At 39.0% G+C, this 27,868-nt stretch overlaps 1 protein-coding gene across 2 annotated transcripts in view; it reads right to left on the bottom strand.

The window, feature by feature from the left end:
• Positions 1 to 27,868, bottom strand: part of MPP7 (MAGUK p55 scaffold protein 7) — a 305,267-nt gene that overhangs the window by 184,716 nt on the left and 92,683 nt on the right. For both annotated transcript variants that reach the window (XM_063452598.1, XM_063452599.1), the window contains exon 3: positions 11,793 to 11,952. In XM_063452598.1, the coding sequence (XP_063308668.1) occupies positions 11,793 to 11,826 (34 nt within the window). In that variant the 5' untranslated portion in view covers positions 11,827 to 11,952. The remainder of the gene's footprint in view (positions 1 to 11,792; positions 11,953 to 27,868) is intronic.

The raw sequence follows: 27,868 nt of genomic DNA on the forward strand, positions 1-27,868 counted from the left end.
CTACTACTCTTTCAAGGTAAATGAAACATTAAAAAAAAAAGTCTGAAATGTTTCTGCGCTGCAGAAAGAGATCGGGAGTTTTGCATTGCAGTAACGAAATGAGTAGTGCAAAATGTAATAATTTGCTACAAAACAAATAGTTTCAAAAGAGGTAATGAAAGGGCGCCTGGCGGGAATACTCTTGTACGGCACGGTCCTAGTCTTGGCAAGCTCCTGCAATGAGAATTATTACACTGGAATACGGCAGTCGTTGGAATTTATGGTTGAATTTGCGTTTTTCATATAAGAAAAATATTGTCATCTCCATCAATGTAGAATAACGAAAATAAAAGATCCCTAATTTAATAAAGGTTCTGAAGGGCCTGTGTTCTTTAGAATATTATTTGTAGCCATAAAGTGTTAGAAAGAAGCCAGATGTGAAACTTTATTATTACTGGGACACCCGTAAATCAGTCATTTTTGGTACTGTCATTACGTAATCATACTCTATGTTCTTCCTCACTAACCGAGAACTAGACTAAAAATGAGGCATTCCCATTATAATAGCCAAGTGCTACACGTTTACATTTACTACTCCGCAACTATACAATCCCTCACAAAAATAAGCAAACATGGGAAGATAGTGTACAAATAGCTCATGTTCAATTAGCAACAACATTAATATATTTTCCAGTGTTGAATGATGTGTATATAGGGCACAGAATGTCCACGTCGGCTGGAAAACAAAACCAAACAAGATTTGTAGAGGGCATGTTTGTGTTTAAATGTGTAAGACCTTGTACCTGAGTGCAATGGTAGGGTTATGCAAGATATAAATCACATTATGCAGCTAAATCCATATTATTTTATCCAAGATTATTTTGAATCTAAGGTAAAGATATTTTACACATTCTAAACCTACGTTAGAATAGAGGATGCGGAGTTCTTGGTTTTATCAGTTGGTAGAAGGTAGTTGCCACTCTTGCAAGTACTTCCTTTCAGTTCTGCATATTAATTTATTGTGACCGATTTAAGATGACATTTCCACTTCCTGTCCAAAGTGCCTTATTACATACAGGGAATGCAGAAACCTGGATTTTCCAAGAGACCCAGAGGATGGATATCCAATAGAGTGAGTACATCTCATAAGAGAAAATGATTAGATTAGGACCTGCCAAATAATAGGGGACTTTGCAGTAGTGTTCTGTTTAAACAATATCTGATTATATTTTGAAGTAAATCACCAATATTTTACCTTGCCATGGTTTGCCATGTTCTATTGCAAGTTCACAATGAACAGTATATTGTTTAGTTTCCCCTTTCATTCTGGTTTATGGATCTGCACATTACAAACACAGAACAGGCCCTGCTTCCTTTGCTAATGAACATTTAAGGAGTAGAACATTGTAAAGCAAGTTGCACCAGCCCCCATGCTAACATTTATACTTCCAGATGTTGAAACAAATTCAGAACATGGATTCTCTTAACTGCGCCCATTCGCTATTACTCCATTCATACACTGCTAAAAAAAAATTAGCTGTTGCAACTTAAAGGACCACTCTAGGCACCCAGACCACTTCAGCTTAATGAAGTGGTCTGGGTGCCAGGTCCAGCTAGGGTTAACCCATTTTTTTAAAAACATAGCAGTTTCAGAGAAACAGCTATGTTTATAAATGGGTTAATCCAGCCCTCAAATCCTCTAGTGGCTGTCTCATTGACAGCTGCTAGAGGCGCTTGCGTGATTCTCAGTGTGAAAATCACAGTGAGAGCACGCAAGCGTCCATAGGAAAGCATTGATAATGCTTTCCTATGAGACCGGCTGAATGCGCGCGCAGCTCTTGCCGCACGTGCGCATTCAGCCGAATGGGAGAAGAGGAGGAGGATCGGAGGAGAAGAGCTCCCAGCCCGGCGCTGGAGAAAGGTAAGTTTTAACCCCTTTCCTCTCCCCAGAGCACCCTCAGGGCACTATAGTGCCAGGAAAACGAGTATGTTTTCCTGGCACTATAGTGGTCCTTTAAGCGTGAAAGGTAGTTGAATTGATAGTGTCTGATGAAGATACATTATGTTGTTTAAACAGAAGACAAAAGGTGTAGGTAAATCTATTCTTCTGGTGCCGCCAACCAATCTTAAGTAAAAAAAAAAAACAAAAAACAAAGGAATAAAACTGTAAAGAACAGAATAAAACAGTTTAGAATAGGTGTCCCATGCCATGAACAATTTAGTACCTTTAGCTACAGTAATGTTTCTTTGGGTTTCATTCACTAACTCCTCCCCTCTAAAAAACCTGAATCCAACTATCGGTAGCTAACGTGTTGAACTTTGCCGAATACCTTTGAACTAAGCCCTATAAAGATATATATATATATAGATATATATATATATATATATATATATATCTTTAATTGTGGCATTAATTATGCTACAATAAATTTGACAAAAACAAAGATAATTTACTTTGGACACATTTACAACCTTGGTGAATACCTGCCAATAGAAGTCAATATTAATAAGCTTGTAGCATCTGCAAATTACCACCAAGTCCCCTCTAACTTGTGGTTATCAATCAATCACATATTAGTGGCTTGCTGTTAAAGGAAAGAGACACACACCTGATCATGTGCACCTAACCCTGTGTGGTCAACAGAAATTGGCAGCTGGTTTGGGCGAATGTGTTTTGTTTCATAGGATGTAAAGGGATTAAGCTCTTGTTAACCCCCTTACAGCAGGCCAGAGGCTGCGTTAAATATTTGGGTTAGCAGAGGCTAACAGGGTTGAGTAGCAACAGGGTTGGAACCCAGCCATAAGCCATTCACTAAGCAATGGTTCGTGGCTCCCATAGAAAATAACAGGAGCCATTACCTGCTACTTTGTGACTGGCTTTTAGCAGAAAAACAAAAATGATCCAGGCACTCAGGGAGAATTAAATGGCAGGTTTGATTAAGATTATGGCATAAAGTAACAGCAGCAACAATTTGACCTCAAATGGGGTCTTTATCAAATGAGGATGAAACGTTGCTTCTGTTGCTTTATGTACGGATCTTCATTATCCTTGAGTGCCTGGATCATTTTTGCTTTTCAACTTATGCATTGGGTTTTGCCAGCCCTCCGGTCTGGATTTGCACCCTGTATCCAAGAAGACTGTTGATTCCTCCCAATTTTACCATAATGTGGCTTTTAGTACAGGCAGCTAATAATTCCCTGCCTCTACTCGTGAAATTCTGCAGCCTGGACACTGGTACTACTTACTAAAAGTAGTAACAGGCATGGTAAACAATAGTTAAGCTCGCTAAAAAGTAGCAACAAAATTGTAAACAAGTACTAAATTTTAGTCACGTTTGAATGGACTGCTCAGCTTTTACTTAAGAGTTCTAAACATTCTAAAAGAGATTTTTTTTTTTAACCCCAACTGAGAATCATCTTGTGTCAGAGCCAATCTTAATCTTAAATGGCAGGCCCTCGCCTTTATCTTGTTGGTGACAGGGGTGGAGAAATAAAAGATGTTACAAATAGCGAAAACTGCAAATAGCTAGCCAGTGAGTAGACCATTCATATATTAATGTATATATGCAGTTCTGAACCAATATAGCTCACTGGGGGAAAAGAACATAATACAGCAACTGCTAACCAACTAGGTGACAAGTGAAGAGATTAAGAGAGATACGGCACTGAAACAAATACAATGTGCTAACAGGAGTTAGTGCACTAAAAAAAGCATGAAAATGGAACTCTAATGCATTGTGGATTATATAGAAACTCGAAGAAAGCTTAGGAGAACCGTTTTAAGCCATCTGCTCTTTGAAGTGAAGGAAATAATACACAGTCTAGCTCATCAAGAGGAATGCTTTACAAGCTCCTCAAAAGCCACAGAGTAAAAAGCCTTGGCAGATCAATTATTTCAGGTATGGAAACACTCCCAGAACAAATGGCTACAGCAAATCCCCCAACTTCTATTAGGAGAAGAAATAAAAGGATGTTTTAATGTAATCTGATTTCATTTACATTGCGGCCACTTAGCACATCATGGCTAACAAGTGCAGGAGTCCGGCAGTTGTGCTAAGAGTCAAGGTATCTAGGGTTTATTTACAGAGAGCTAACGTGTCAACATGTGCACTTGGCACTGCAACAGAGGGGAGGTATAAAAAATAAAATAAAGTAATAAAAAAAGTGAAAATCGAGAGCGACGAGATGCAGTAAGGCTTAAACCTACCAACTCATTAGGAAATGTGTTCAAGAGGAATGAAAGAAAAAATAAATACATATTTGACTCTGCAAAGGCCCAATGGCAGTTTCAAAAGTTAATAGAATTATTCTACCAAATATGAAAGGAAGAAGAAATGATGTAGCATTGTTTCGAATTATTGCACATGTTTATTAGGGGCTGGTAAATCAGACTCCTATTTGAAATAGGATGTAAGGAGGAGCATAATTTTACCTTGCGTCAGAGAGAGCCATTTTATAAGAACTCGGAGACCCCGATTTATTGTTAAACAGTTCAGGAATGGTTTAGCAATTAAATGGTGAATAAGCTGGAGAGGTTTTGTAATACACCACCAAAGACACCATTCTGGTTTTTACTTTCTCCTGTATTCAATAACATGAACATGCGATAAAAAGACCAGCGGAAACAGGCCAAAACAGCACACCTATAATACGATTATTTACATTGGCTTGGTTTGGGGTCTACTTAATATAAAGTAGCTACAGTTGGTAGTATTGGACATATATCGATGGCCAGGTATGTTGGAAAATATTTTCCCTGGATTTCCAGTAGATAAACTACACACAATAAAAGAAACGCCTTTGGAAAACCTAAACTGCGAAATGTCAGACAGTAAATATGTTAGACAGTAAATATGGCTCAGACTCATGATAGTGGTACAATCCCTAATAAAATAAACGGTTTCAATTCTCCTCATTTAATTAGAAGTAGAGGAGAATGTTTCATAGAAATAAACCATTTATTAAAAGAAAAAACAATGTAGAGAAAGACTTTGCAGCAATTCTGTGACAGATCAGCCACCTAAGATGATAAAAGTGACCTGTGACAGCCATCAGCTTGCAGATCGCAGGTTTTATTGTTGACAAATTAAAATAGTATACATAGCATGATTTATCTGAAGAGCACCTGTATTGGCATTTTATCGGTGATAATCCTTGTCACAGTAAAACTTACTGGCAAATTTGAAAGTAATCAGGCACGTAAGAAAGCCTATATTTCCATCACTAATTGTAGTTCTTTAAAATAAACTATATACCAATTAAAACTCTTGCATTTTGAATATAACCATTTAATCTTTTTACTATCTAAAAATACATGTAAATACCTTCTAAAAAACAAAACAAAAAAAAAACACCTTTTTTTTTTTTAAATAGCAGAAAACTCGTCTGTTGCAAAGTGTTCACTCGCTCACGCTGCAGTTTCCAGATGCTCGACATTCTTGACATCAGAGTGGAAAAATTTACTGTTAGTCTAGAGAAATCCAATATTGCCATTCTTGTCATATCCTTCATAGCTTCATTAATAGGACATGTCTGTGGAAGCTATAAAGCACTGCTAAATGATTAAAAATATGGACCCTGTGTTACATCACTTCTACATACTTGAAACCATTGACTGTCTGTAAACATAAAGCAAATGCCTACCTTATAAAACACAAACTATGTGTATTTCATTAAATACCTGTCTGTATTTTGGGTAAGATAGAACAAAGTCAACTTGAGCAAAAATTCCTTTTACTGCAACCTTGGGGTATTAAACACTAAAGAACATAGGATCCGGAGCCCAGAACAACACAATAAACTTTAATAGTATTCATAAAAAGGACACAGCAATGCTTACATTTTCCACTTTGTCAAAAGTAAGTCAGTGTTACTTAATTCTATTTTCTGAAGTGCAGGTTAGATCACCAAGTGATCCCAATAATTTGGCAGTCCTCTCGTGCGTGCCAGAACTGAAGCCATGCATTGAAAAGCTTAGTGCTGGGAGATCTGGACTGGAGTCCTTTCTTGTGCTTAGTAACAAAATGTTTCGTGGAAATTAAACAGGACAGTCACAAATGATATTTTTGAAGAAGTAAAAGAAATAAAATGTCTTTGTGTAACATTTCTTTCACTAATAAAGGTGCATGTACTTCAGTATTTCATGAAAAGCAGAAATAAGAACAGACAGAGCACTTAAAAGAGAAACAAAAAATGGTTTCAAATTCACGTTTGCCTCTTTTTTTTTTTTAAATATATATTACTAATCCATACGCAGCAACCTCTAATGATGAGGAGTCATTAATTCACAATGACTAAATTAAAGCTAAAGTATTCTCTTCCTCCTCCTTTTTTTTTTTTAAAGAAAGTGTTTACATAAAAGGTCAGACTTGACTGGCCTGTACTAGACATATTTAATAATCACAAATCCTACAGTTTTTGTTTGTGTAAAAGAAAAAAAAGAAAAGGTTTGCCAAGATTTCTCCCCTCATTCTTTGAAAGAGCTTTAACAAAAAGGTTGTTGACGGATGCATGCATTATGGCTGCTAAAAGAACAGCAGCGTGAATTAAAGGGTTACTCTAGCCCTCTCAAACACCTTAAAAATAAAAATAAACTAATTAAAATGCCCTATTGGGCATTATTAACAGGGTTCTCATAGAGTGCATGCATACACTCTTAGCCAGCAAGAAGAGGGGGGAATGAAATGGAAGGTATAAAAAAATAAAATAAATTGAAAACCCAAAGCCTATTTCGTCAATAAATGGAGGTGAAAGAGAAGGGAGGGTCCTCTACCTGCAAAGAAGCAGATTTTTACGTCTGTTGCCAGCGCGCTGACGACAGATGTAAAATATGTAAAGAATTCACATTAGGCTGCCAAAAACAGAGTTCCGAGCTGCCTAAGTCACGTGTGCCGGTGGTGTAACTAACCCCAGCAACAAACGTTAATGTAGCTCTGTACATACAGACTCGTACGACCACCATGACCACAATATAGTGAGTTACTTTTGGCATTTTGATAAACACTGATAATGGTACTAATACTGGAACTGGCAAAAGCTCAAAAAACCTTAGTGACTTGCTCTTAGGTTAGTCCCCACTCAGATAGCAAAAAAAATTTTGATTACTCGAGCCATTACAGAGAGAACCTGTACCATGTGCATATCTGACATATCAAGCCCATAGCAGCAGTTCAAATCCAAAAGACCAGCAGGTCTGCACAAGAGATACAGCAAGTCCAGATGATCATTTCAGTCTTCTTGAGCATTGTCAGAGAGCAGTACTTCATACCCCTCCTAGGCACAGTGACAATGGGATCCATCTCTGGATTACCCTGTCGACTTTTGGAGAATCTAAATAAGGTTACTTCCAGCACCATCTACCAACTTAATATTATTTGGCAGAAGAGGTAATTCAGATTTAGTGAAAATGCATCCATTAAATAGTGGTTACGCAGCAATTTAGACTACCCACATTCAGCTCCATGAATGTCTTTGTAGGTCTGAACATTGCTTGTCCACAGTTCAATGGAACACGTTTTAAACACCACTTATCCTAAGTGTCTATGGTATTTCCTAGGATCATGTTGCAAAGCAACAGAGTTTGGGTATATTGGATGCCGAGACGAGTACTGACTTTCTGCATCTATAGTTTGCTTTTCTAATGATTTTCCTGAATGGACAATGTGTTCATCTTTTTCCCATCATTTTAGGTACCTCTTTAACTCAGTGGCGGTCATATTTTAGAATGAGACATATACATTTTCATTCCACGGATTTATTAAGTAGAACAGCAAATACACCTTCATTTTAAGAATAATGTGACTGAGATTAACGCTCTTTAGCAGACTTTCCAGTATTCTTGTGGAAAGTTCTAGGATTGTTTACACTTTTTGTTATGTCTTCTATCTTTGTCTAAATGTGTGCCTGGAATCAAATTAAGGTTACATTGGATTTTCAAGGAATCCGGACTGCAGAAAGCAATTTCTGCTGACAGAAATTTCCTGGCAACTCTCATGCCAAAGAGTCAGCCCTTGTTTAGACCCTTCTTTCCAAAAAAAGTTCAGCTTTCCTGAATCACAACATAAATTTTCAATGAAATTCTATTCTCATCCAATCCAAATAACATTCTCAGTGTAACTGCTTAAGCCAATGGTCTCTAACAGGGGTTCCCCAATGAGTTCACCAACACCAGAATGAGCTAAATCAGAAAAACAACTGCAGGTGTGATTTCACTATATTGCACTCCAAAACCGAATTAAACATTTTTAACAAAAAATAATGTTTAAACAAAGTGACCACACTATGCTTTCTGTGTGCAACACAAGAATGATTTAATTACTGGTAACACTTTCACCATGCCTCAGGTATGCTTATAAAATGCTAAGAACACCTACCCAATGGGTTAAGTAGTGGGAAAGTGTAGTAACGCAGAATACTTCGTAATGCTTTACCCATAAGTATTAAAGGGACATAACCACTACAGCTCAATAAGTATTAAAGGGACACTAAGCAATATAACCACTACAGCTCAATAAGTATTAAAGGGACACTAAGCAACATAACCACTACAGCTCAATAAGTATTAAAGGGACACTAAGCAATGTAACCACTACAGCTCAAAAAGTATTAAAGGGACACTAAGCAACATAACCACTACAGCTCAATAAGTATTAAAGGGACACTAAGCAACATAACCACTACAGCTTAATAAGTATTAAAGGGACACTAAGCAACATAACCACTACAGCTCAATAAGTATTAAAGGGACACGAAGCAATATAACCACTACAGCTCAAAAAGTATTAAAGGGACACTAAGCAACATAACCACTACAGCTCAATAAGTATTAAAGGGACACTAAGCAACATAACCACTACAGCTTAATAAGTATTAAAGGGACACTAAGCAATATAACCACTACAGCTCAATAAGTATAAAAGGGACACGAAGCAACATAACCACTACAGCTCAATAAGTATTAAAGGGACACAAAGCAACATAACCACTACAGCTCAATAAGTATTAAAGGGACACTAAGCAACATAACCACTACAGCTCAATAAGTATTAAAGGGACACTAAGCAATATAACCACTACAGCTCAATATGTATAAAAGGGACACGAAGCAACATAACCACTACAGCTCAATAAGTATTAAAGGGACACAAAGCAACATAACCACTACAGCTCAATAAGTATTAAAGGGACACTAATCAATATAACCACTACAGCTCAATAAGTATAAAAGGGACACGAAGCAACATAACCACTACAGCTCAATAAGTATTAAAGGGACACTAAGCAACATAACCTCTACAGCTCAATAAGTATTAAAGGGGCACGAAGCAACATAACCACTACAGCTCAATAAGTATTAAAGGGGCACGAAGCAACATAACCACTACAGCTCAATAAGTATTAAAGGGACACTAATCAATATAACCACTACAGCTCAATAATTATTAAAGGGACACTAATCAATATAACCACTACAGCTCAAAAAGTATTAAAGGGAAACTAATCAACATAACCACTATAGCTCAATAGTCTCTGGATACAGTAACAAAGTTCATTGCCAAAGGCCAAGAGTGTTAGCCTAACCCCCACGTCTGGCGTTCTCAGCCAATCACTAACATCCAGAATGGACAAAATCGGCACTAGTAATGTATATCGACAATGATAATTATGTATTAGTAATGAGGTCAAGGAGAGGCTGTATAAAACAGTTTGACAAAGAAGCAGTGGTTGATCCTAAGACTATAGACAACAGACTATCAACTACATAAGAAACAAGAATTAGCCGATCACTATAGTAATAAACTTAAGATGTTATTGGGCAGCAGTATCCAGTACAAGGATTCACAACCTTGTTAGTGTATAGTATAGGGGAAAAAAGAGAGGAGGAGACCGCGCCCTAGACTGTATAGTTAAAAAAAAATACACAGCTCCAAAAAATAAAGGGAACACTTAAACAACACAATGTAACTCCAAGTCAATAACACTTCTGTGAAATCAAACTGTCCACTTAGGAAGCAACACTGAGTGACAATCAATTTCACATGCTGTTGTGTAAATGGGATAGACAACAGGTGGAAATTATAGGCAATTAGCAAGACATCCCCAATAAAGGAATGGTTCTGTAGGTGGTGACCACAGACCACTTCTCAGTTCCTATGCTTCCTGGCTGATGTTTTGGTCACTTTTGAATGCTGGCGGTGCTTTCATTCTAGTGGTAGCATGAGACTGAGTCTACAACCCACACAAGTGGCTCAGGTAGTGCAGCTCATCCAGGATGGCACATCAATGTGAGCTGTGGCAAGAAGGCTTGCTGTGTCTGTCAGCGTAGTGTCCAGAGCATGGAGGCGCTACCAGGAGACTGGCCAGTACATCAGGAGACGTGGAGGAGGCCGTAGGAGGGCAACAACCCAGCAGCAGGACCGTTACCTCCGCCTTTGTGCAAGGAGGAATAGGAGGAGCCCTGCCAGAGCCCTGCAAAATGACCACCAGCAGGCCACAAATGTGTGTCTGCTCAAACGGTCAGAAACAGACTCCATGAGGGTGGTATGAGGGCCCGACGTCCACAGGTGGGGGTTGTCCTTACAGCCCAACACCGTGCAGGACGTTTGGCATTTGCCAGAGAACACCAATATTGGCAAATCCGCCACTGGCGCCCTGTGCTCTTCACTGATGAAAGCAGGTTCACACTGAGCACATGTGACAGACGTGACAGAGTCTGGAGATTCCGTGGAGAACGTTCTGCTGCCTGCAACATCCTCCAGCATGACCGGTTTGGCAGTGGGTCAGCAATGGTTTGGGGTGGCATTTCTTTGGGGGGCCGCACAGCACTCCATGTGCTCGCCAGAGGTAGCCTGACTGCCATTAGGTACAGAGATGAGATCCTCAGACCCCCCTTGTGAGTCCATATACTGGTACGGTTGGCCCAGGGTTCCTCCTAATGCAAGACAATGCTAGACCTCATGTGGCTGTAGTGTGTCAGCAGTTCCTGCAAGACGAAGGCATTGATGCTATGGACTGGCCTGCCTTTTTCCCAGCCCTGAATCCAATTGAGCACATCTGGGACATCATGTCTCGCTCCATACACCAACGTCACATTGCATCATGGACAGACTGTCCATGAGTTGGCAGATGCTTTAGTCCAGAACTTTGTAATAGAAATTGTCATTTTTATACATTAATATTGTTAAACTCCTGACTGCCAATCAGACGACCAACCCTTTATTACTTTCTATTAGTTGTCTAAGTGGATCTAAACTTAAGGGGCAAGCAAATCCCAGAGAAACTGCCTTGCAAAAACTTCTCATAGAGCTGTTTTGGGAAGTCTATGATTGGATAGCCACAGAGAGTCTGTGCGTGGTTAGAAGGGGAGGTCTTGTTAAGGCTGCAGACAAGAGATATGCAGCTTTCTTTAGATACACCAAATAAAGAAATGCATAATTAAATTCATGCATGTATTCATTTGAGGTAAATTTACTGAAGTATTTGGGGGGCAGTTAGACTCCCCCATTTTATTTCACTAAAAGCATTTTGATGCTTAATTTTACCATTGTATACCATCTGCTAAACCTGCTGCTTATATTACAGCCAGTTGATATGTGTTCCAGGCAGGCATCTGCTGATTAGCGGTCACAGCGGTCCCATGGTGGGTTATGAATTTTTATTTATTTTTATTGCTTGATTCCGATTATAAATGATACTAGACTTTAGATTGTACATTATATTGTGGGAATATGTATTTGAACAAGACACTTCATTCAGAATATATGAAGGCGATTTACAGGTACAGATTTCAGGTACAATCCGCCCATCTAGCTCACCTGTGTCACTTCCACCTGTCGATAGAGCTGGCATGATTGCAGAAGATTTCACAGCCGTTTTGCCGCAGAAATCCACAGCCAGAAGGCAACGGTATGCTTCGGTTGAAAAACTTCAGGTCCAATTGTGAACCAAGATTTATGCAACGTGAAAGGCTGTCACCTAGGAAAAACCAGAAACATCATTTGTACAAAAAAGGAGTCTGGAAAACGGTTATGAAAATTATGATATTTCTTAGCACGTTAATCTATTTTAACAGAGAGTTCTGAATTTTGTAACTTGATCACTTGATAGAAAGATACATCACCAGCAAATAAAGGAGCCAATTATCAACTCTAAGTAAGTGTGCAGTGAAAAGCATCGGATTTTGGTTCAGGTACTTAAATCAAGTTTAAAAAGAAATTATTATGTGCAATTAGACCAAAAAGACAAGGTTAATAATAGGAAAAGAAATGTAATGGCTGGGTTAAATTGACTTGTCTGTTGGCCATTTTTATTTCTACTGTTAACACACTACGCAATCTTAAAACAATAAAAAAATAAAAATAATGCCGGGACAATAGTTCTGATAAAGTACATATCTGATCCAAATCAAAATACACTTTTTAAAAGATGTGAATCATATTTTAAAAACACAACTTTTTTGATACAATACCATTAATGTGAAGTCAGAGAGGACACCTAAAATCATACAGTGTTACAACTGCTAAGATAAAAATTAAACTGCTTGATGTGAGCACCATATTTACAATAAAATAAAGGTTTTTAAATGACAGTAATAATGGTTGATTCATAACTTGATATCTATTTTCTGAAGGGCTGCACTTACTGTACATTAACAGTCAATTTATATGAGTGATATGTGATCTGAAAAACATGGCGGCTGTGCTTAGCTACATGTGGGTAGCTATAAAATCTACCCCAGGGGGGCGGGGCCTGACAGCCAAGATGGCCGGACGCATAATCTTAGGGCTCCAGCAACATTGAGCGCAAACAAGCGACAACCGACCGGCCCGTCAACGCTGGCAGCACACGGTGACCAGAATCCATCTCACAAAATCAAGCGGATCAGAATGATACCAGTCCGGCACCGAAGCGAAGCGGAATGGCCCGGGCCGACCATGCGGCCTGTAGTTGAGCGGAATCCAAGGCCCGAGGGACCGACGCAAAAGCTTAAACGCAGCATAGTCCTGCTGCCCCCCCCCCTCTGGACCGGCGGGGGATATCCCGGGCCTCGACGGGGGCGAATACCCCTGCAACCAAGCATGACCGAGCTGTGGCTCCCAAAGCGAGACGGGCCAGCCTAGGCCCAGGCAAGATGGCGGCTCACACTCAGCCATCCTCAACCCGCATGCAAATTCAGCCTCCACGGCATACATGGGAATTCCATGACCAGATGCGCACCGGCCTCTGGGCCAAGCTACATACCCAGAAGTGGACATTCCGAAGGGCGATGAGAGAGGTAGAAGCCTGGATCCGCCGAGCAACCCGGCGATGCCTAAACGGGAATGCCCCTCGCGCACCCAGAAAGGCTCTCGGACAGCGCCGATGCAGAAGAACAACAACGCCAGGTACCCGGGGCCCCAGCGGGTGCGTTCCCACGCCTCAGAGAGAGACACGCCAACCCACGTGACTCACCAGCACCTCGGCAGCCCCAGCAACCCCCACCCAGCAAAGCGCAACCCCGCACCTGCATCTATACGGTGTCGGCCGTAACGACTACCTGAAAGCAGGGAGACTTGAAACCGGCGGAAGTCATAGGTGGGGAGCCCCTCCGCGGCGCAAGAGCGGGAGAACACTGACCCAGGAGACCCACACAAAGCCCAGCAGAACCGGCGTCGGCTGATAGCAGAAGAAGCTGCAGACAGAGACCCAGTCACCCCTACCAGACGCTGAAAGGCTCTCACTCACAAATATGGATTGTCAACACACCGCATATCCATACCTTCCTGACCCTTCTCTTCCTGGACATTCATGGGTACTCTGGATTGGCTATAAGAAGGGGGTGAGGAATTAATCAGACTGTCTCTCGACAATGGCAAAGCATATGCCTCACTAAATGTACCATATTTTGTTGGGTTCTGTACACTCGTTACCTGATATACCTTACTACACTAGATTGAAATGCATCACACAAAGCTACACTTACCAGATAATAATGGCATAGGTACCACAAAATGACCCTCTCCGAACCGCCATGCCATGTAGTTAACTTAACCTTCAATGCAATTGATTTAAATGTAAGCCTGTTTCGCTTAAAGATAATCCACTGCACACACTCTCTGATAGAACTAAAGTTAAAGCTAATGATTAGGACATTGTTAATGTTTAAGCTAATGTTCAATGTGAATGCCACTTCTGTGCCGATTTCTTGCATTAAGATGCCGATGGCGCACCGCGCCTGGTTGACATTTACTCTAAAAAGCTTGTAACCCTCAACTATATGCCATAGTCAGTTAGAAAACCACGCTGTGTACCTAATGAATAGTCACTCATAACTGACAAGTTGATCTACACCTCGATGAAACTTCGTTATATAAAATTACAAAATGTGCTATGTTCTAACTTGCCACGCAATTGTTCCTATATGTTGACAGATAAGGCAGATACTGCTGTTGTGGCTTTACCTGCTCCATTGTATGTTTCTTGCTATGCACAATAAAATAAAGAATTAAAAAAAATAAAAATCTACCCCAAATGCAACATGAGTTCAATCACGTTTCTATTTGCAATAGCTAAAATCTTTACACCGCTATGGTTAGCGGAAAAGGTGATCCCTGATAGATTAATTTTCTTCATTTGAAGCCTACTGCTCCAAATGAAACACAAGCCAAGCAGATTTTGAATCTGGGCAGGTCCCAAGTATTTTCCGTTTACAAAAACAAACCCTTAATGGCACAGGTGCACACAGGGGATAAGACAAAACCAAACTGCCGTTTTTACTGCTGTATCGTACAACTGGATTTATCAATTCACAGCAAATATGCCGCAGTGAGTATCTGAGAAAACCTATCTGTGAAGACATTGGGGTAAAATGGATGCACCAACACAAACCCAATACACAACATTTGTTCTTCTCATAAAAGGGGATCAATTACAGTCAAAAATAGATGAAAATACCAGACATACATGGCATTCCGAAAACTCAGGATAAATAAATTAATCTATTTTGAGGTATTGTTCTCAAGCCATTGTAGACCTGTAAAATATCAAGAGAGAGAGAGAGAGAGAGAGAGAGAGAGAGAGAGAGCAAATGTCCAAATAATGTGTGTTTTTTTGTTTTTTGTTTTTTATTATTTTATGAAGTGTATGTAATGATTAGTATTGCCACATTTTCTTCTAAGTAATAGGAGGGGACAGAACTGTAAAATGGGAAGGAAAGATGTTACAGGAGAAATAAGATGGGACGCAGTCATATAATTTAGTAATGACAGCCAAGTTATATTAAAGCAGGTGGAATAAGGTATAAAAATTTAGATCAGTTGTTCCCAGCCTTTCCTGTACCAAAACACATTTTAATGAGAAACAAAATCCAAGGCCTACTTTTAACTAATAGATGATTTAGAGAACTCACTACCATAATATAGATGTATGTATTCATTATTTTGAAGGTAGATTCGTCTCAGAGGGTGGCAGTTCCACTTTAAAAGTGCTTAAGAAACATCAGAAAGTTGGGATAACCAAACATTTCTCAGTAAAAAAAAAAAAGGAATCTGTTTCAAAGTTGGACATCAGCAGCTGTAGAAAATGAACAGACTACACAACAGAGCTGCCAAAATAAAATTTGGGAGATCTCTCGAGATCTCTAGTAGTTCAGAGCAGGGGCCACCATTTGACAGGCGCAACACTCCACGCAGACAGCTGGTTTTTGAAAATGCTAAGTTTACTCGCTCAGAACCAATGTAAGTGAATGTTTCATTAACTGGCCTAAGTGTTTGTTTATTTAAACTGTATTACAAAAGTATAAACTTTAAGACATTATTTTTATTTTATTTTTTTAAATCTATTTTAATTTTTTTCTCCTACATCAGTAGATTGTTATTAGTGAGGCTGAATCATTAATATAGAGAACAGGTTGTAATTGGATACACGGTCTACTCACTGTTATGGACCACATATCCATTCTGCGCCATTTAACAGCAAGTATTCTGCTTAGACTTTGATTCCCTCTAGCAAAAACACTATATAACACAACTGGGTTATTTCAAACTTGTGCGTAAAAATAACTCAAAAGTGCCCAGGCTGAAATTATACATTGTGAAACAAAAAGTGGAAAACACCTTCAATTAGCGTACAATATTAAATACAACCTGGACAATGTAACCAGAGTGATGATCTTCTGTATACATTGTCCAGGTTGTATTTAATATTGTACGCTAATTGAAGGTGTTTTCCACTTTTTGTTTCACATTGTATTACTTTTGGTGTTAGTGAGGTACACCTGGGATCCTTTCAATTTAGCTTACGATTATTCGTGGTTAGTGTGTATACTCTCTTTTTCACATTGAAATTATACATCTCTTGAGACACTTTACGACATCAGTTTAATTATTATATAAAAATATATATGGCACCACTTCAAACCCCTGCACAGGAAGCAAGTCAGATGACCAAGGTCATACATGCAATGCTGCTGACCTGTGTAAGCCAGGCAACTAACGTGGTGTAGTGCCAAATGTTGCCATTACTGCTGGAAAGTGGTGGTTGGATCTTCTTTTTGCATGTAGAATGAAGGGGGGCGCCTGAGTTTTGGCATGCCTAGGGCAGCACAAAACCAGGATACACCACCGTACAGGTGTGTTTTTGTTTTAATAACCTGAATTTTTTTTTAACATGCATATCAATGGTGACCAGGAGGACTGGAAGATCACTTAAGTTTGATAATACTTTTTAGCTAGGTAGCACTGTGAAACATATTACCTGTACATATATGTATTATTAGATGCCCATACAATTCACAGTAAGTCCCATTGAAAACCCTTGCTGCAGTGCAGTCTATGCCCCAAAAACCCTTTTCTCTGTTTATATTTGGAATCCAGACCAGATTCCTCACGCGTCCTTCCACTCCAGCTGCCTTTTTAGAGGTGACAACAGGAAAGTATAGATTTGAGGCTTACCAATAAAAGCCGTTTAAGCAGTAAGTATTGCAGTAAGCATGTTTATCTCCCATGTTAAAATTATTGTAGGATTTGGGTTCTGTGATAAAGTGGTGGGCTTAACATGAAATTTCCATATGGCGATCTCAATCCCCATATTTGTAAGATTTGAAACTTTATTGTTTTGTTTGTGCACTGTTCCCTAAATCTGTATTTTGTATATATTTTGGGCATTACAGCAGCACCACTGCTGAGAAGCGCATGTTCTAGAAACAGCCCTCAAGCTAACTTTTTTCCTGTGAAAACCCTCACTGCAGTGACACATCTGCGCATGCACACAATTCTATCATCAACACAGTGATCAAGGCATACAACAGCAGATTATATAATAAGGAAAATACTAAAAAGCCAGATTTCTATATCCCATATTCTTTCCCATGTGCATACAACAAAATACTTTGCACGGCATAAAAGGGGGGGGGATTTTTTAATACAGGCATTTGATACAGTTCCACACAATAGATTAGTGTTCAAACTCAAAAAAATCGGTCTAGATGAAAATGCTTGTTCTTGGGTAGAACAATGGCTTAAAAATAGAGTACAAAGAGTTGTCATTAATGGTATATTTTTAAGCTAGACAGAGGTGGCAAGTGGTGTTCCTCGGGGGTTCTGTTCTGGGACCCCTTCTATTTAACAGGTTTATAAATGATCTTGCAAAAAAGCACTGAGAGTCATGTTTCAGTGTTTGCAGATGACACAAAACTCTATAAAGTAATACAATATATTTATGTAAAGTAATACATATAACTATTTTACAGTTATGTAGCGGTAATATTTCCTCAATTTGATTATCATAATGCCACAAACAAGTATTACCTTCGATGTGGCATATTTGATGAGTGACGATAGACGATACGCCTTGATCCACACTGTTAATATTTACGTATGCATTTCTGCACAGTCTATGGTTTTGCTTTCCGGGACACCATGGGGCCTGTAATTAAATCATGTTATAATATATTATACATATATAATGCATCTATGATTTCATCATAAGTGTATTTTGAGATATATATCAAAGTACACTTATAATTAAATCGTATAGATGCATTATATATGAATAATATATTATAAAATGATTTAATTATTTTATAATATATTACACATATATAATATAGACAATCCTCACTTATCGACTGGGTTGCCTTTCTATGACCTGGTCATAGAACAAATCGGTCGGTAAGTGAGGAGTTAAGGGATTCCCTGCTCTGGTGCATTTGTTGTCTATGTTCGGGGAAACTTTTTTTTTTTTTTAATTTAATTTTCTTTTCTTTTTTTAAAATATATATATACACTTATTTTTACAACCGTTACCGACCCCTCGAGGCACTCAGTAACAGTAAGAGCATCTGAAGCCAGCGGATGGCTTCAGATGCTCTCCCTTCACTGCCGGGCGCCACGTGCGGCAAACCCGGAAGGGAGTGCTCCGGGAGGGGGACGATCACCTAAGGGCACGGCAGTGTAGGGGGGTATTCCACGATGCCTCGATATCAAGGCATTGTGGAATACCATCAGAGCGGCTGAAAGCGGTCACGATCGCTTCCAGCGCTCAAAATAGCCGCGGACGTATCAGGTACGTCCATGGTCGTTAACGGACAGTTTTTGTCGGACGTACCTGGTACGTCCGCGGTCGTTAAGGGGTTAATGAGTGAGTGTGCTGGATTTTGTATGTTGTATGCATGTTCAGGTGAGTGCAGCCCTACATGTGTATGTATTATTATTTTTTTAATTTGTGTTATATGTTTAGTAAGAATGGAGGATAGAACTTGGGGAAACTCTCTGAGTAGTTTTCTTGGCCACACAACAAGAATATAACCACATGGACTTTGACAGAGGAGATGATTCATGCTTGCAATTCCCCAAATATTCTTATTTAAAAGCTCACTGTTTTTCTCTGCTAGTGACAATGCAATTACTCAGCTTTGAGGAAAAACTGTATTTCGACATTAGAGAGCTGGTGGTAACCATTGATGGGTGACAAAGGTTTCTGTATTTTGTCAGGTCTAAAGAACATGAAGATTAAAGTCGAGCCCAAGGCCTCTCCAGCAAAACACAGTGTTCGCCAAGGACACACTGTACAAATGGAGCAAGATTGTGCTGCTAGCAAGTTCTTATTCCATGCCGCAATCTTAATCATGGAAACAGGGCCTGCTTTTATTTCACTGTCACTGCATTCGTAGAAATGATAAATAACATGGGAAAAACATACAATCAAAGGTCGAAATGCTTTCTTCAAGTTTCAAATTATTATTTACACTTCGGAAAGTCTGATTAATGTCATGATAACGTGCTTTCACAGACTTCTACTTTATAACACAATGCAACAAGAAAGAAATATTAATTGGAATGTGAATACAAATTCTTAGAACCTGTTCAAATCCAAGTGTCCCAGATTGGCCAGATGTGCCATATTGCTCTGAGGCATCGAAGAAAGAAGAGCTGACAAAGAGAATGATTTGTACAGTGAGGGAAAAAAGTATTTGATCCCCTGCTGGTTTTGAACGTTTGCCCACTGACAAAGAAATAATCAGTCTATAATTATAATGGTACATGTATTTTAATAGTGAGAGACAGAATAAAAAAATAAAAAAAAAATCCACAAAAACGCATGTCAAAAAAGTAAAAAATTGATTTGCATGTTAATGAGTGAAATAAGTATTTGACCCCTTTGACTTAGTACTTGGGAGGCAAAACCCTTATTGGCAATCACAGAGGTCAGACGTTTCTTGTAGTTGGCCACCAGGTTAGCACACATCTCAGGAGGGATTTTGTCCCACTCCTTTTTGCAGATCCTCTCCAAGTTATTAAGGTTTTCGAGGCTGACATTTGGCAACTCGAACCTTCAGCTCCCTCCACAAATTTTCTATGGGATTAAAGTCTGGAGACTGGCTAGGCCACTCCAGGACCTTAATGTGCTTCTTCTTGAGCCACTCCTTTGTTGCCTTGGCTGTGTGTTTTTGGTCATTGTCATGCTGGAATTGACACGGCTTACCTTGGTTTGAGTCCAAAGTGCAGAGATGCATGCTCACCCTTGCAGAAGAGTAGTCAGGCACACTATCAAAAAGGCCAGGACATGCGGCAAACAGGCAACAACGCAGATACCACAAGCAGGGGTCATAAGTCAAGTCAGTCTTAAGCAATAGGAAACATGAAACAACAAACTGACACTGCCCTCAGGGAGAGTCGGTTTTATATACCTGGGATAATGATCCATCTGCCTTAGGTGGACTTAGATTGACAGGTAGGAGCCACTGGTGAAGTCCAGCACCCTAGTGCTGCAGGCAATGGCAGATAAACAAGGCTAGATCCACAAGTACTGCAGTGGCTCAGAGGAATGCAGGCTTAGGATGCAGAAGTACCCAGGTTCAAATCCCCTTTCTGGCACCTGTGGGGCGACCACGCCTGGCTGTTTGGATGGCACAGTGAGAACCGTGACAGGAATACCCATCCACAACCCATTTTCAATGCCCTGGCTGAGGGAAGAACATTCTCACCTAAGATTTGATGGACGGTACATGGCCACATCCATCGTCCCTTTGATGCTTGGTGACTATGGTCCCAGCTGCCTTCAGATCATTAACAAGATCATCCCATGTAGTTCTGGGCTGATTCTTCACCGTTCTCATGATCATTGAAACTCCACAAGGTGAGATCTTGCATGGAGCACCAGACCGTGGGAGACTGACAGCTATTTTATGTTTCTTCCATTTGCAAATAATCGCATTAACTGTTGTCACCTTCTCACCAAGCTGCTTGGCGATGGTCTTGTAGCCCATTCCAGCCTTGTGTAGGTCTACAATCTTGTCCCTGACATCCTTGGACAGCTATTTGGTCTTGACCATGGTGGAGAGTTTAGAATCTGATTGATTGCTTCTGTGGACAGGTGTCTTTTATACTGATAACAAGCTAAGATTAGGAGCAGTCCCCCTTTAAGAGAGTGCTCTTTATCTCAGCTTGTTACCTATATAAAAGACGGAGCCAGAAATGTTGTTTATTGATAGGGAATCAATACTTATTTCACTCATTGACATGCAAATCAATTTATAACTTTTTTGATCTGCGTTTTTCTGGATTTTTTTGTTTTGTTATTCTGTCTCTCACTGTTAAAATACACCTACCATTGAAATTATGGACTGATCATTTCTTTATCAGTGGGCAAACGTTCAAAATCAGAAGGCGGTCAAATACTTTTTTCCCTCACTGCACAACTCAGAGAGGTTTTGCGCACTACATGTGTAGAGTCCTGATCAACCAACCGTTTCTGTATTACTACTACTACAACTACTACATGGGAAACTTGCACATAAAAGACAGCCCTCAGTCTTGACACATAGACAGGCCTAGTAGTAAAATTAATCGGTCCTCTGCATGCATGATTCTAGAGATCTGTATAGCTCCCTGATACTTTGCCATGTCCTGGAAGTTGTGGGTATACAGTTATTTATATAAAGGGCATGATAGGGTCTATTCTGAGCTGTATGCAATATAAAATATATTATATATTAAAACTTAAATGTTCTGTTGATTTGAAGTTTGTTTTCTGGGAATATGTAACATATGTAAACAATGCCTAGCCCCATCGTGTTGTCATTTCTGTAGTTCCTAAGGTTTATCTAAATCTAAAAATAAAACATCTTAAGCAAATGTGTTAGTCATAGCCAGCTAAATAAAAAGAAGAAATGTTATACTCTGCAAGATGCTGTACACGACGTGTACTTGAAAGGAAAGCATCAAGCACCATAACTACATAATACTGTAGTGGTTATGGTGGCAGAAGTGCTTTGGTGCCTTCCCAGGGTATATAGTCAAAGCATTTACAAACCGTGTTAAAACCTAGCTCAGGTTCGAATCCAGGAGACTGTGTCAGCTGAGTACTCGCAGTCAATGAGCTAAGCTCTGCACAGCAAGGCTAGCTCAGAGCCGAAAGATCCAAGCTCTCTGGGAGGTGGTGACCAGTACCCGCCCTCACCTCAGGTAAGCTGAGGCTATTTGCATTTTTCCCAAAACAGCTATTTTGGACTAGATTTTTAATTTGGCTTGTAAATCACTGCTTAGTGAATAAAACCAACCCCTTTGGTTCGTAGTACTTCTATGAGAATGTGAGTTGCCCTTACAGACGGGCAGGGGAGGCAATACAAAGGGCACCATATTTATCTGTTGTCAGTTTGAGCTTTATAATTTATGGTTAACCATATAGCTGGCAAGCTTCCAATTCATATCAATTACTCAAAATCAAATAAAGGATTATATGAAACCAGACACAGACAGGAAAATAAAACATTCATTTTCCTTGGAAAATAACTACGGTATATGATCAAAGACCTCCATGAGTCCGGTTTACAAGCAAATACTACTACACAGATACTGAACATAATTATTATAAATATAGTATAGCTGCGTATGTATTAAATGTACATTTTTGCACACAGGTACCACAAATACCAAATCAGGAGAACACAATAAGAAATGTAAAACTATATAACAAATCTGTGTTTCAATGCAGTGGTGTATTTGTGTGAATACATGGGGTGTATTTGAAAGAAGTGTGAGCGAGTGAATGCAGTGTTGTACATGTGGGAGATGCAGGGTGATGTAAGCACCCTTTTATCCTTTCCATGTAACTTTCTACCTAGTCCAAAGCAACTTTCCAATCTATATGCCACTTGTTTATGCCTCCTTTCCCATTGCTTTCACGCACATTCTTATTCTCATCCATGTCACACCACCTCTCCCATTGCCTTTTCCTATCCTCATCCATGCCACGTCGTCGTCGACTCTATGTAACCTCCACCAATGCCTTTACCAGTGCCCCATTCTCTTGTTTCTATTTCAGTGTTCCATGTTCTCCATACGTTGCAAGCTTTTCTCATTCAAAGTTCCTCTTCCCTCCCTATAGTGTTGTCCCTTCTTTCTGTGACAACCTCTCCTTACAGTGCACCTCTTCTCAGTGTCATTATTTTCCTTGATGTTCTCATTCTCTCATTGTAGTGTCCCACTCTCCTTTAGTGTTCCCCATCGTTTTTCTCTCATAAATCTTTCACCTTATTTCTAATTTCTCATGACGTCCCTTCCTACTTGCTTACAGAATGGAGTATCTCTGGTGTCCAGTAGTAGCGCAGGGAGCTGTGATTGGGATCTAGTTTAGAACATCATATCTAAGTGGAGCTCTGTCTAAAACGCTGCCCGCAGAGGCTCTTGTTTGAGTATTAAGAAACCTGCCTGCTGTGGTACCCATGTTTTACCCCGCACTGAGGACACCTAGCCACAGCTTAATTGTGAAGCCTTTAGTGAGTGTGAGTGTGTGTGTGTAACCCGATGAAATGCTAACTAGCAATGTGTGGTTTATTTTTTTTTATTATTATTTTTGAAGCCTCCAAACGAAGCTACATTTTTGCTCTGATGATGCTGTTATATTGGTCGTATTACCCACGCTCCCTTTGGAATTTTGTGTCAGAAGCCAGTGCGAGGTATTACTGACTGCTGTATGGAATCGATTTGCTGCAGCACAGAAATACCAGCTGTTACAGTATGTCCTGAGAGGGATTACCGAATATTCTTAAATTGAAGTTCAATCCATCTTTCCATAAAAAGTGCAACTTCAAGCCAGGAACGTAACGGCAGTATCAAGTGCACCTGAGGCATTTACAATACCCAACAGAATTGTTACAACCAGCCTTTAAAACGACTTCTTTTTGAAATTTCATTATTCCAGTTGTTCCTTGCTTCTATATATCACACTGTATCAGATTTTTTTGGCATATACTATGTGGAAACAGTGATATGTTAAATGCAGTGATACATTGTTGAATTTCCACCAGGCCCTTAGTAACCTCTCAGGCTCCTATAGTACTTGTGACATCTAGTGGTCAGAAAGGTAACGGGCAACCAGAAATGAATGCAGCGAACATCATTTTTATTACAAAATCTATTTATATTCAATTTTGGAAGACAGGGACTATCAGATGTAAATTATTAAGATTTGTTAAAACCATAATACAAAGTCTAAAAACAAAACTGCAGCTCCTCTACGACAACTCAAACCGTGAAGGAGTAAACATACCTATCAGTGCAACCGTTTAACAATAACATGTTTCAGATCTACTTCATCCAAACCAGTTTCCAAGTTATGCCAAAACAAAATATGCCACAAGAGGACAATTGGTGCCGACACAAGTAATAATGTTAGAACGCATAGCACACCCATGGAAACTGCTTTTTATATTCTATTCCTATCTAGATTTTATTTAATCCTCATTGATCAAAGCATTTTGTGCTTGCTCATGATTTCACCATTTGTAAATGCATCCTCAAGCTCTTAGATACCTGCATTGTCTTTAGCAGAGTACTTATATGTATAACAAAATAATATGTACAGAAACTATACACAATGTAATTATAAATAACATTGAGGACAGTTCTAATATATATTACATACATTTTAGTTTATATATATATATATATATATATATATATATATATATATATATATATATATATATATATATATATATATATATATATATAACTAGCAATGCACGTCATGAGAAATTAGAAATGATAAGGTGAAAGATTTATGAGAGAAATATATATATATATATATATTCAAAGTAGTATGCTTTTTTTCAAGATAACATTAGCTCTTAGGCCCAAGATCTGTGTGATTTATTGTTTAGCCCTCTCCACCCAAACACTTTCAGTGAGGAAGAAAAAAAGATTAAGGTCCACTATTTTGAACTATTGAACTGGAAATTAAATATTTACATATAAATAATAATTATAATCCCAGTGTTAAATCCTGCGAAGTTTAGCCCTGCCCATCTCATCCTGCTTTTGTCCGAGGCTTGCATCAGGTTTGAGATCAAAAGTCTCAGTGATCACAGCCAATCCAAAGCGTCTCTATAGGGAATCATTGGAAGGTGAGGGCATATGAGAAGCAAACTAGAAAAATGGCAAGCTGTGACAGTCAAATGCTCTCAATGAGAGTCGGCTGTGCTATAACCAAGTCTTCCTGACAGTCACTAGAGGTATGCTAACCCTGTAATGAAACGTCATGTCACCCAGACTACTTAATTGAGTTAATTGGTCTGGGTGCCTTTAGACTTCCTGTAACAAATTGCAGTCGCTAGGGACCTTGTGGCACCGTAACAACTTAATTCCCATGAAGTTATTATCCTGCCTGGAGTGTTCCTTAACATAAGGTAATGGTTAGCCTGAATGATGTCTGTCACATCTGAACACATTTTGCATGTCAAACTGGCTTTATGAGAGGGGAGAATAACATTTAATGGATTAGTCATTTCACATTTTAATAAATTGAAAAAAAAATTACCAAAACCCACTAAGTTAAAGGAACACTATAGTCACCTAAATTACTTTAGCTAAATAAAGCAGTTTTAGTGTATAGATCATTCCCCTGCAATTTCACTGCTCAATTCACTGTCATTTAAGAGTTAAATCACTTTGTTTCTGTTTATGCAGCCCTAGCCACACCTCCCCTGGCTATGATTGACAGAGCCTGCATGGAAAAAAAAACTGGTTTCACTTTCAAACAGATGTAATTTACCTTAAATAATTGTATCTCAATCTCTAAATTGAACTTTAATCACATACAGGAGGCTCTTGCAGGGTCTAGCAAGCTATTAACATAGCAGGGGGTAAGAAAGTCTTAATTAAACAGAACTTGCAATAAAGAAAGCCTAAATAGGGCGCTCTTTACAGGAAGTGTTTATGGAAGGCTGTGCAAGTCACATGCAGGGAGGTGTGACTAGGATTCATAAACAAAGGGATTTAACTCCTAAATGGCAGAGGATTGAGCAGTGAGGCTGCAGGAGCACGTTCTATACACCAAAACTGCTTCATTAAGCTAAAGTTGTTCAGGTGACTATAGTGTCCCTTTAAATCTCCTAACAAAAGTAAAACAAATGGGGTATTTAAATCAAACAAGTATTAGCAATTTCCCTTGCACGTTTTATTCTATTTCTTACAGTTGATAAAGTAGACATACTTTAACATCGCTGACAGTGTGGTCCCAGTTTGGGTATGCTGCTCTTTCATGAAGTCTGTATGTTGTTTCAAGCAGAGGTTAAACACAGGTCTGGACATTTCCAATAGCCCATTAGACTGCAGCTAACCAATAAACAGTGCCATCTATTTATAGGAAACAAGGTGGGCCATTTTACTGATCTTAAGTGTAAGCTGCTGAACTATTGACTTGATATTTTTATAGTCTGGTTGCCCATAATGACCGACTGATAAAATAAGACCAGATTTAAGCCCCAATATTAATCAGAACTCTTCTGAAATGCTAAGTGCACCAACGCTTTGGCTATAATTGTAAATCATATTCCCTGGAATTCCACTACCCTATAACACAACAGTTACAGTACTAGACTTTGCTGCAGTATAAAGGAGGTACATCGCAAATCAAGAACATGGACCTTCAGAAAACCACAGGGGGAAACATGTTTCTGTAATGTACATTGCGTTTTTATATTTGTTTAATAAGAACAGTTGCTATAATTTGCAATCATGATCTTCAAGTCGAAATTCCAAAACCACTACATCTTAATGATGACTGAAAAATGGTAATGTTTACATTTCACCAAAACATGTATCTTTTGGCTGTCAGACAAACGCTAGACTAGAGGCACTTCCTCCTGGTGTTCCTCCACGTTCAGCGTTACCATGCACCGCATGATGACACCAAATGGGGCCAGTGATTCTTATAAAGAAGCAGTGTGTTTGCTGATTATTTATTCTCTATAATAAGCATCTAAATGGTCCAGGAGATACCCCAGTGTAAGTAGTCAAACTATTCAGTATCCGTTTGACAACTTACCTGGAAGTCTGCCATGCCCAGCTCCACGGCAAATGGAAGGAGAGTTGGAAGTTCTTCCTTAGGAGTTTCAGTTCGCTCTCCTGAGAATGATACTTCCAAATGGAGAAATAATTCTTCATGTCACAAATTACACGAGTTGGTTCCACCAACTTGAAAATGAGTTTAGTAAATAAACTCAAATAGCCTACTCGTCACCATATTTCAATCCAAGAGAGCATTTTCAAATGTGGTGGAATGTGCAGGGGAAAAAAAAATATGTGGCAACTCTGTAATGTTATACCACCATTACCTGAATCTCTAAGGAAGGTTTCCTGAGGTAAAGGTCGGTGCCACACAGTATTAAGATGGACACTGAATGCACATTACCAATCACAACTTTGGGACACCGTATGAAAAGCCATTTTGTGACTCTCCATGTTTTTAAAAACATCTGTGAATTTATAAATAGATTATCATTATGTGTATTTATAAAGGCTGCTTATCGTTAGCAAACTACTTTCAAAACTTTCAAAGCAAAGACTCGACCTGGAACACAAGTCACTTCAACATGTGAAACGTGTGTAACACATGTCAGAACACTGGACTAACAATGGATTTGCTCACTAAAAATGACACCGTGGTGAATTGAAAATTAATTTGCTATATGTATTATAAAGTATATGAAAACTATTATTTTTTTTCTATTTCACAATTAGCATGAATGTAGTAATTTCATAATTATTTCCTAAAAAAAAAAAAAATCACGATTTGGAAAATACAGCTGTGTGTCTGAAAAATACCACAGCATGGGGCGTATTTTTTACAGCGAGAATTTTAGGGAATTGAAGATTAATATCAAATTTAAAAAAGAAACAGGTACATAAAGTTAAGTTTTCTGGTCTTAAAATTTAAATTCATTTAGAATCTTTGACAATTCTCACTTTGGTCAATAAGCCTTAAAGTGATTTCCAGAAGCTGGGATAGGGATGACCAAACCCAGGCAAACAATGGTAAATTATTCAAAATCCAAAATCCAAAACCAGCAACTAACTGGCCAGAAACCCAAGTAGCGGTAAGTTCTATTGAAAACAGAAATACAGATTGT

Source organism: Pelobates fuscus, chromosome 4 (assembly GCF_036172605.1).
Source record: "Pelobates fuscus isolate aPelFus1 chromosome 4, aPelFus1.pri, whole genome shotgun sequence".
NCBI classification, from domain to species: Eukaryota; Metazoa; Chordata; class Amphibia; order Anura; family Pelobatidae; genus Pelobates; species Pelobates fuscus.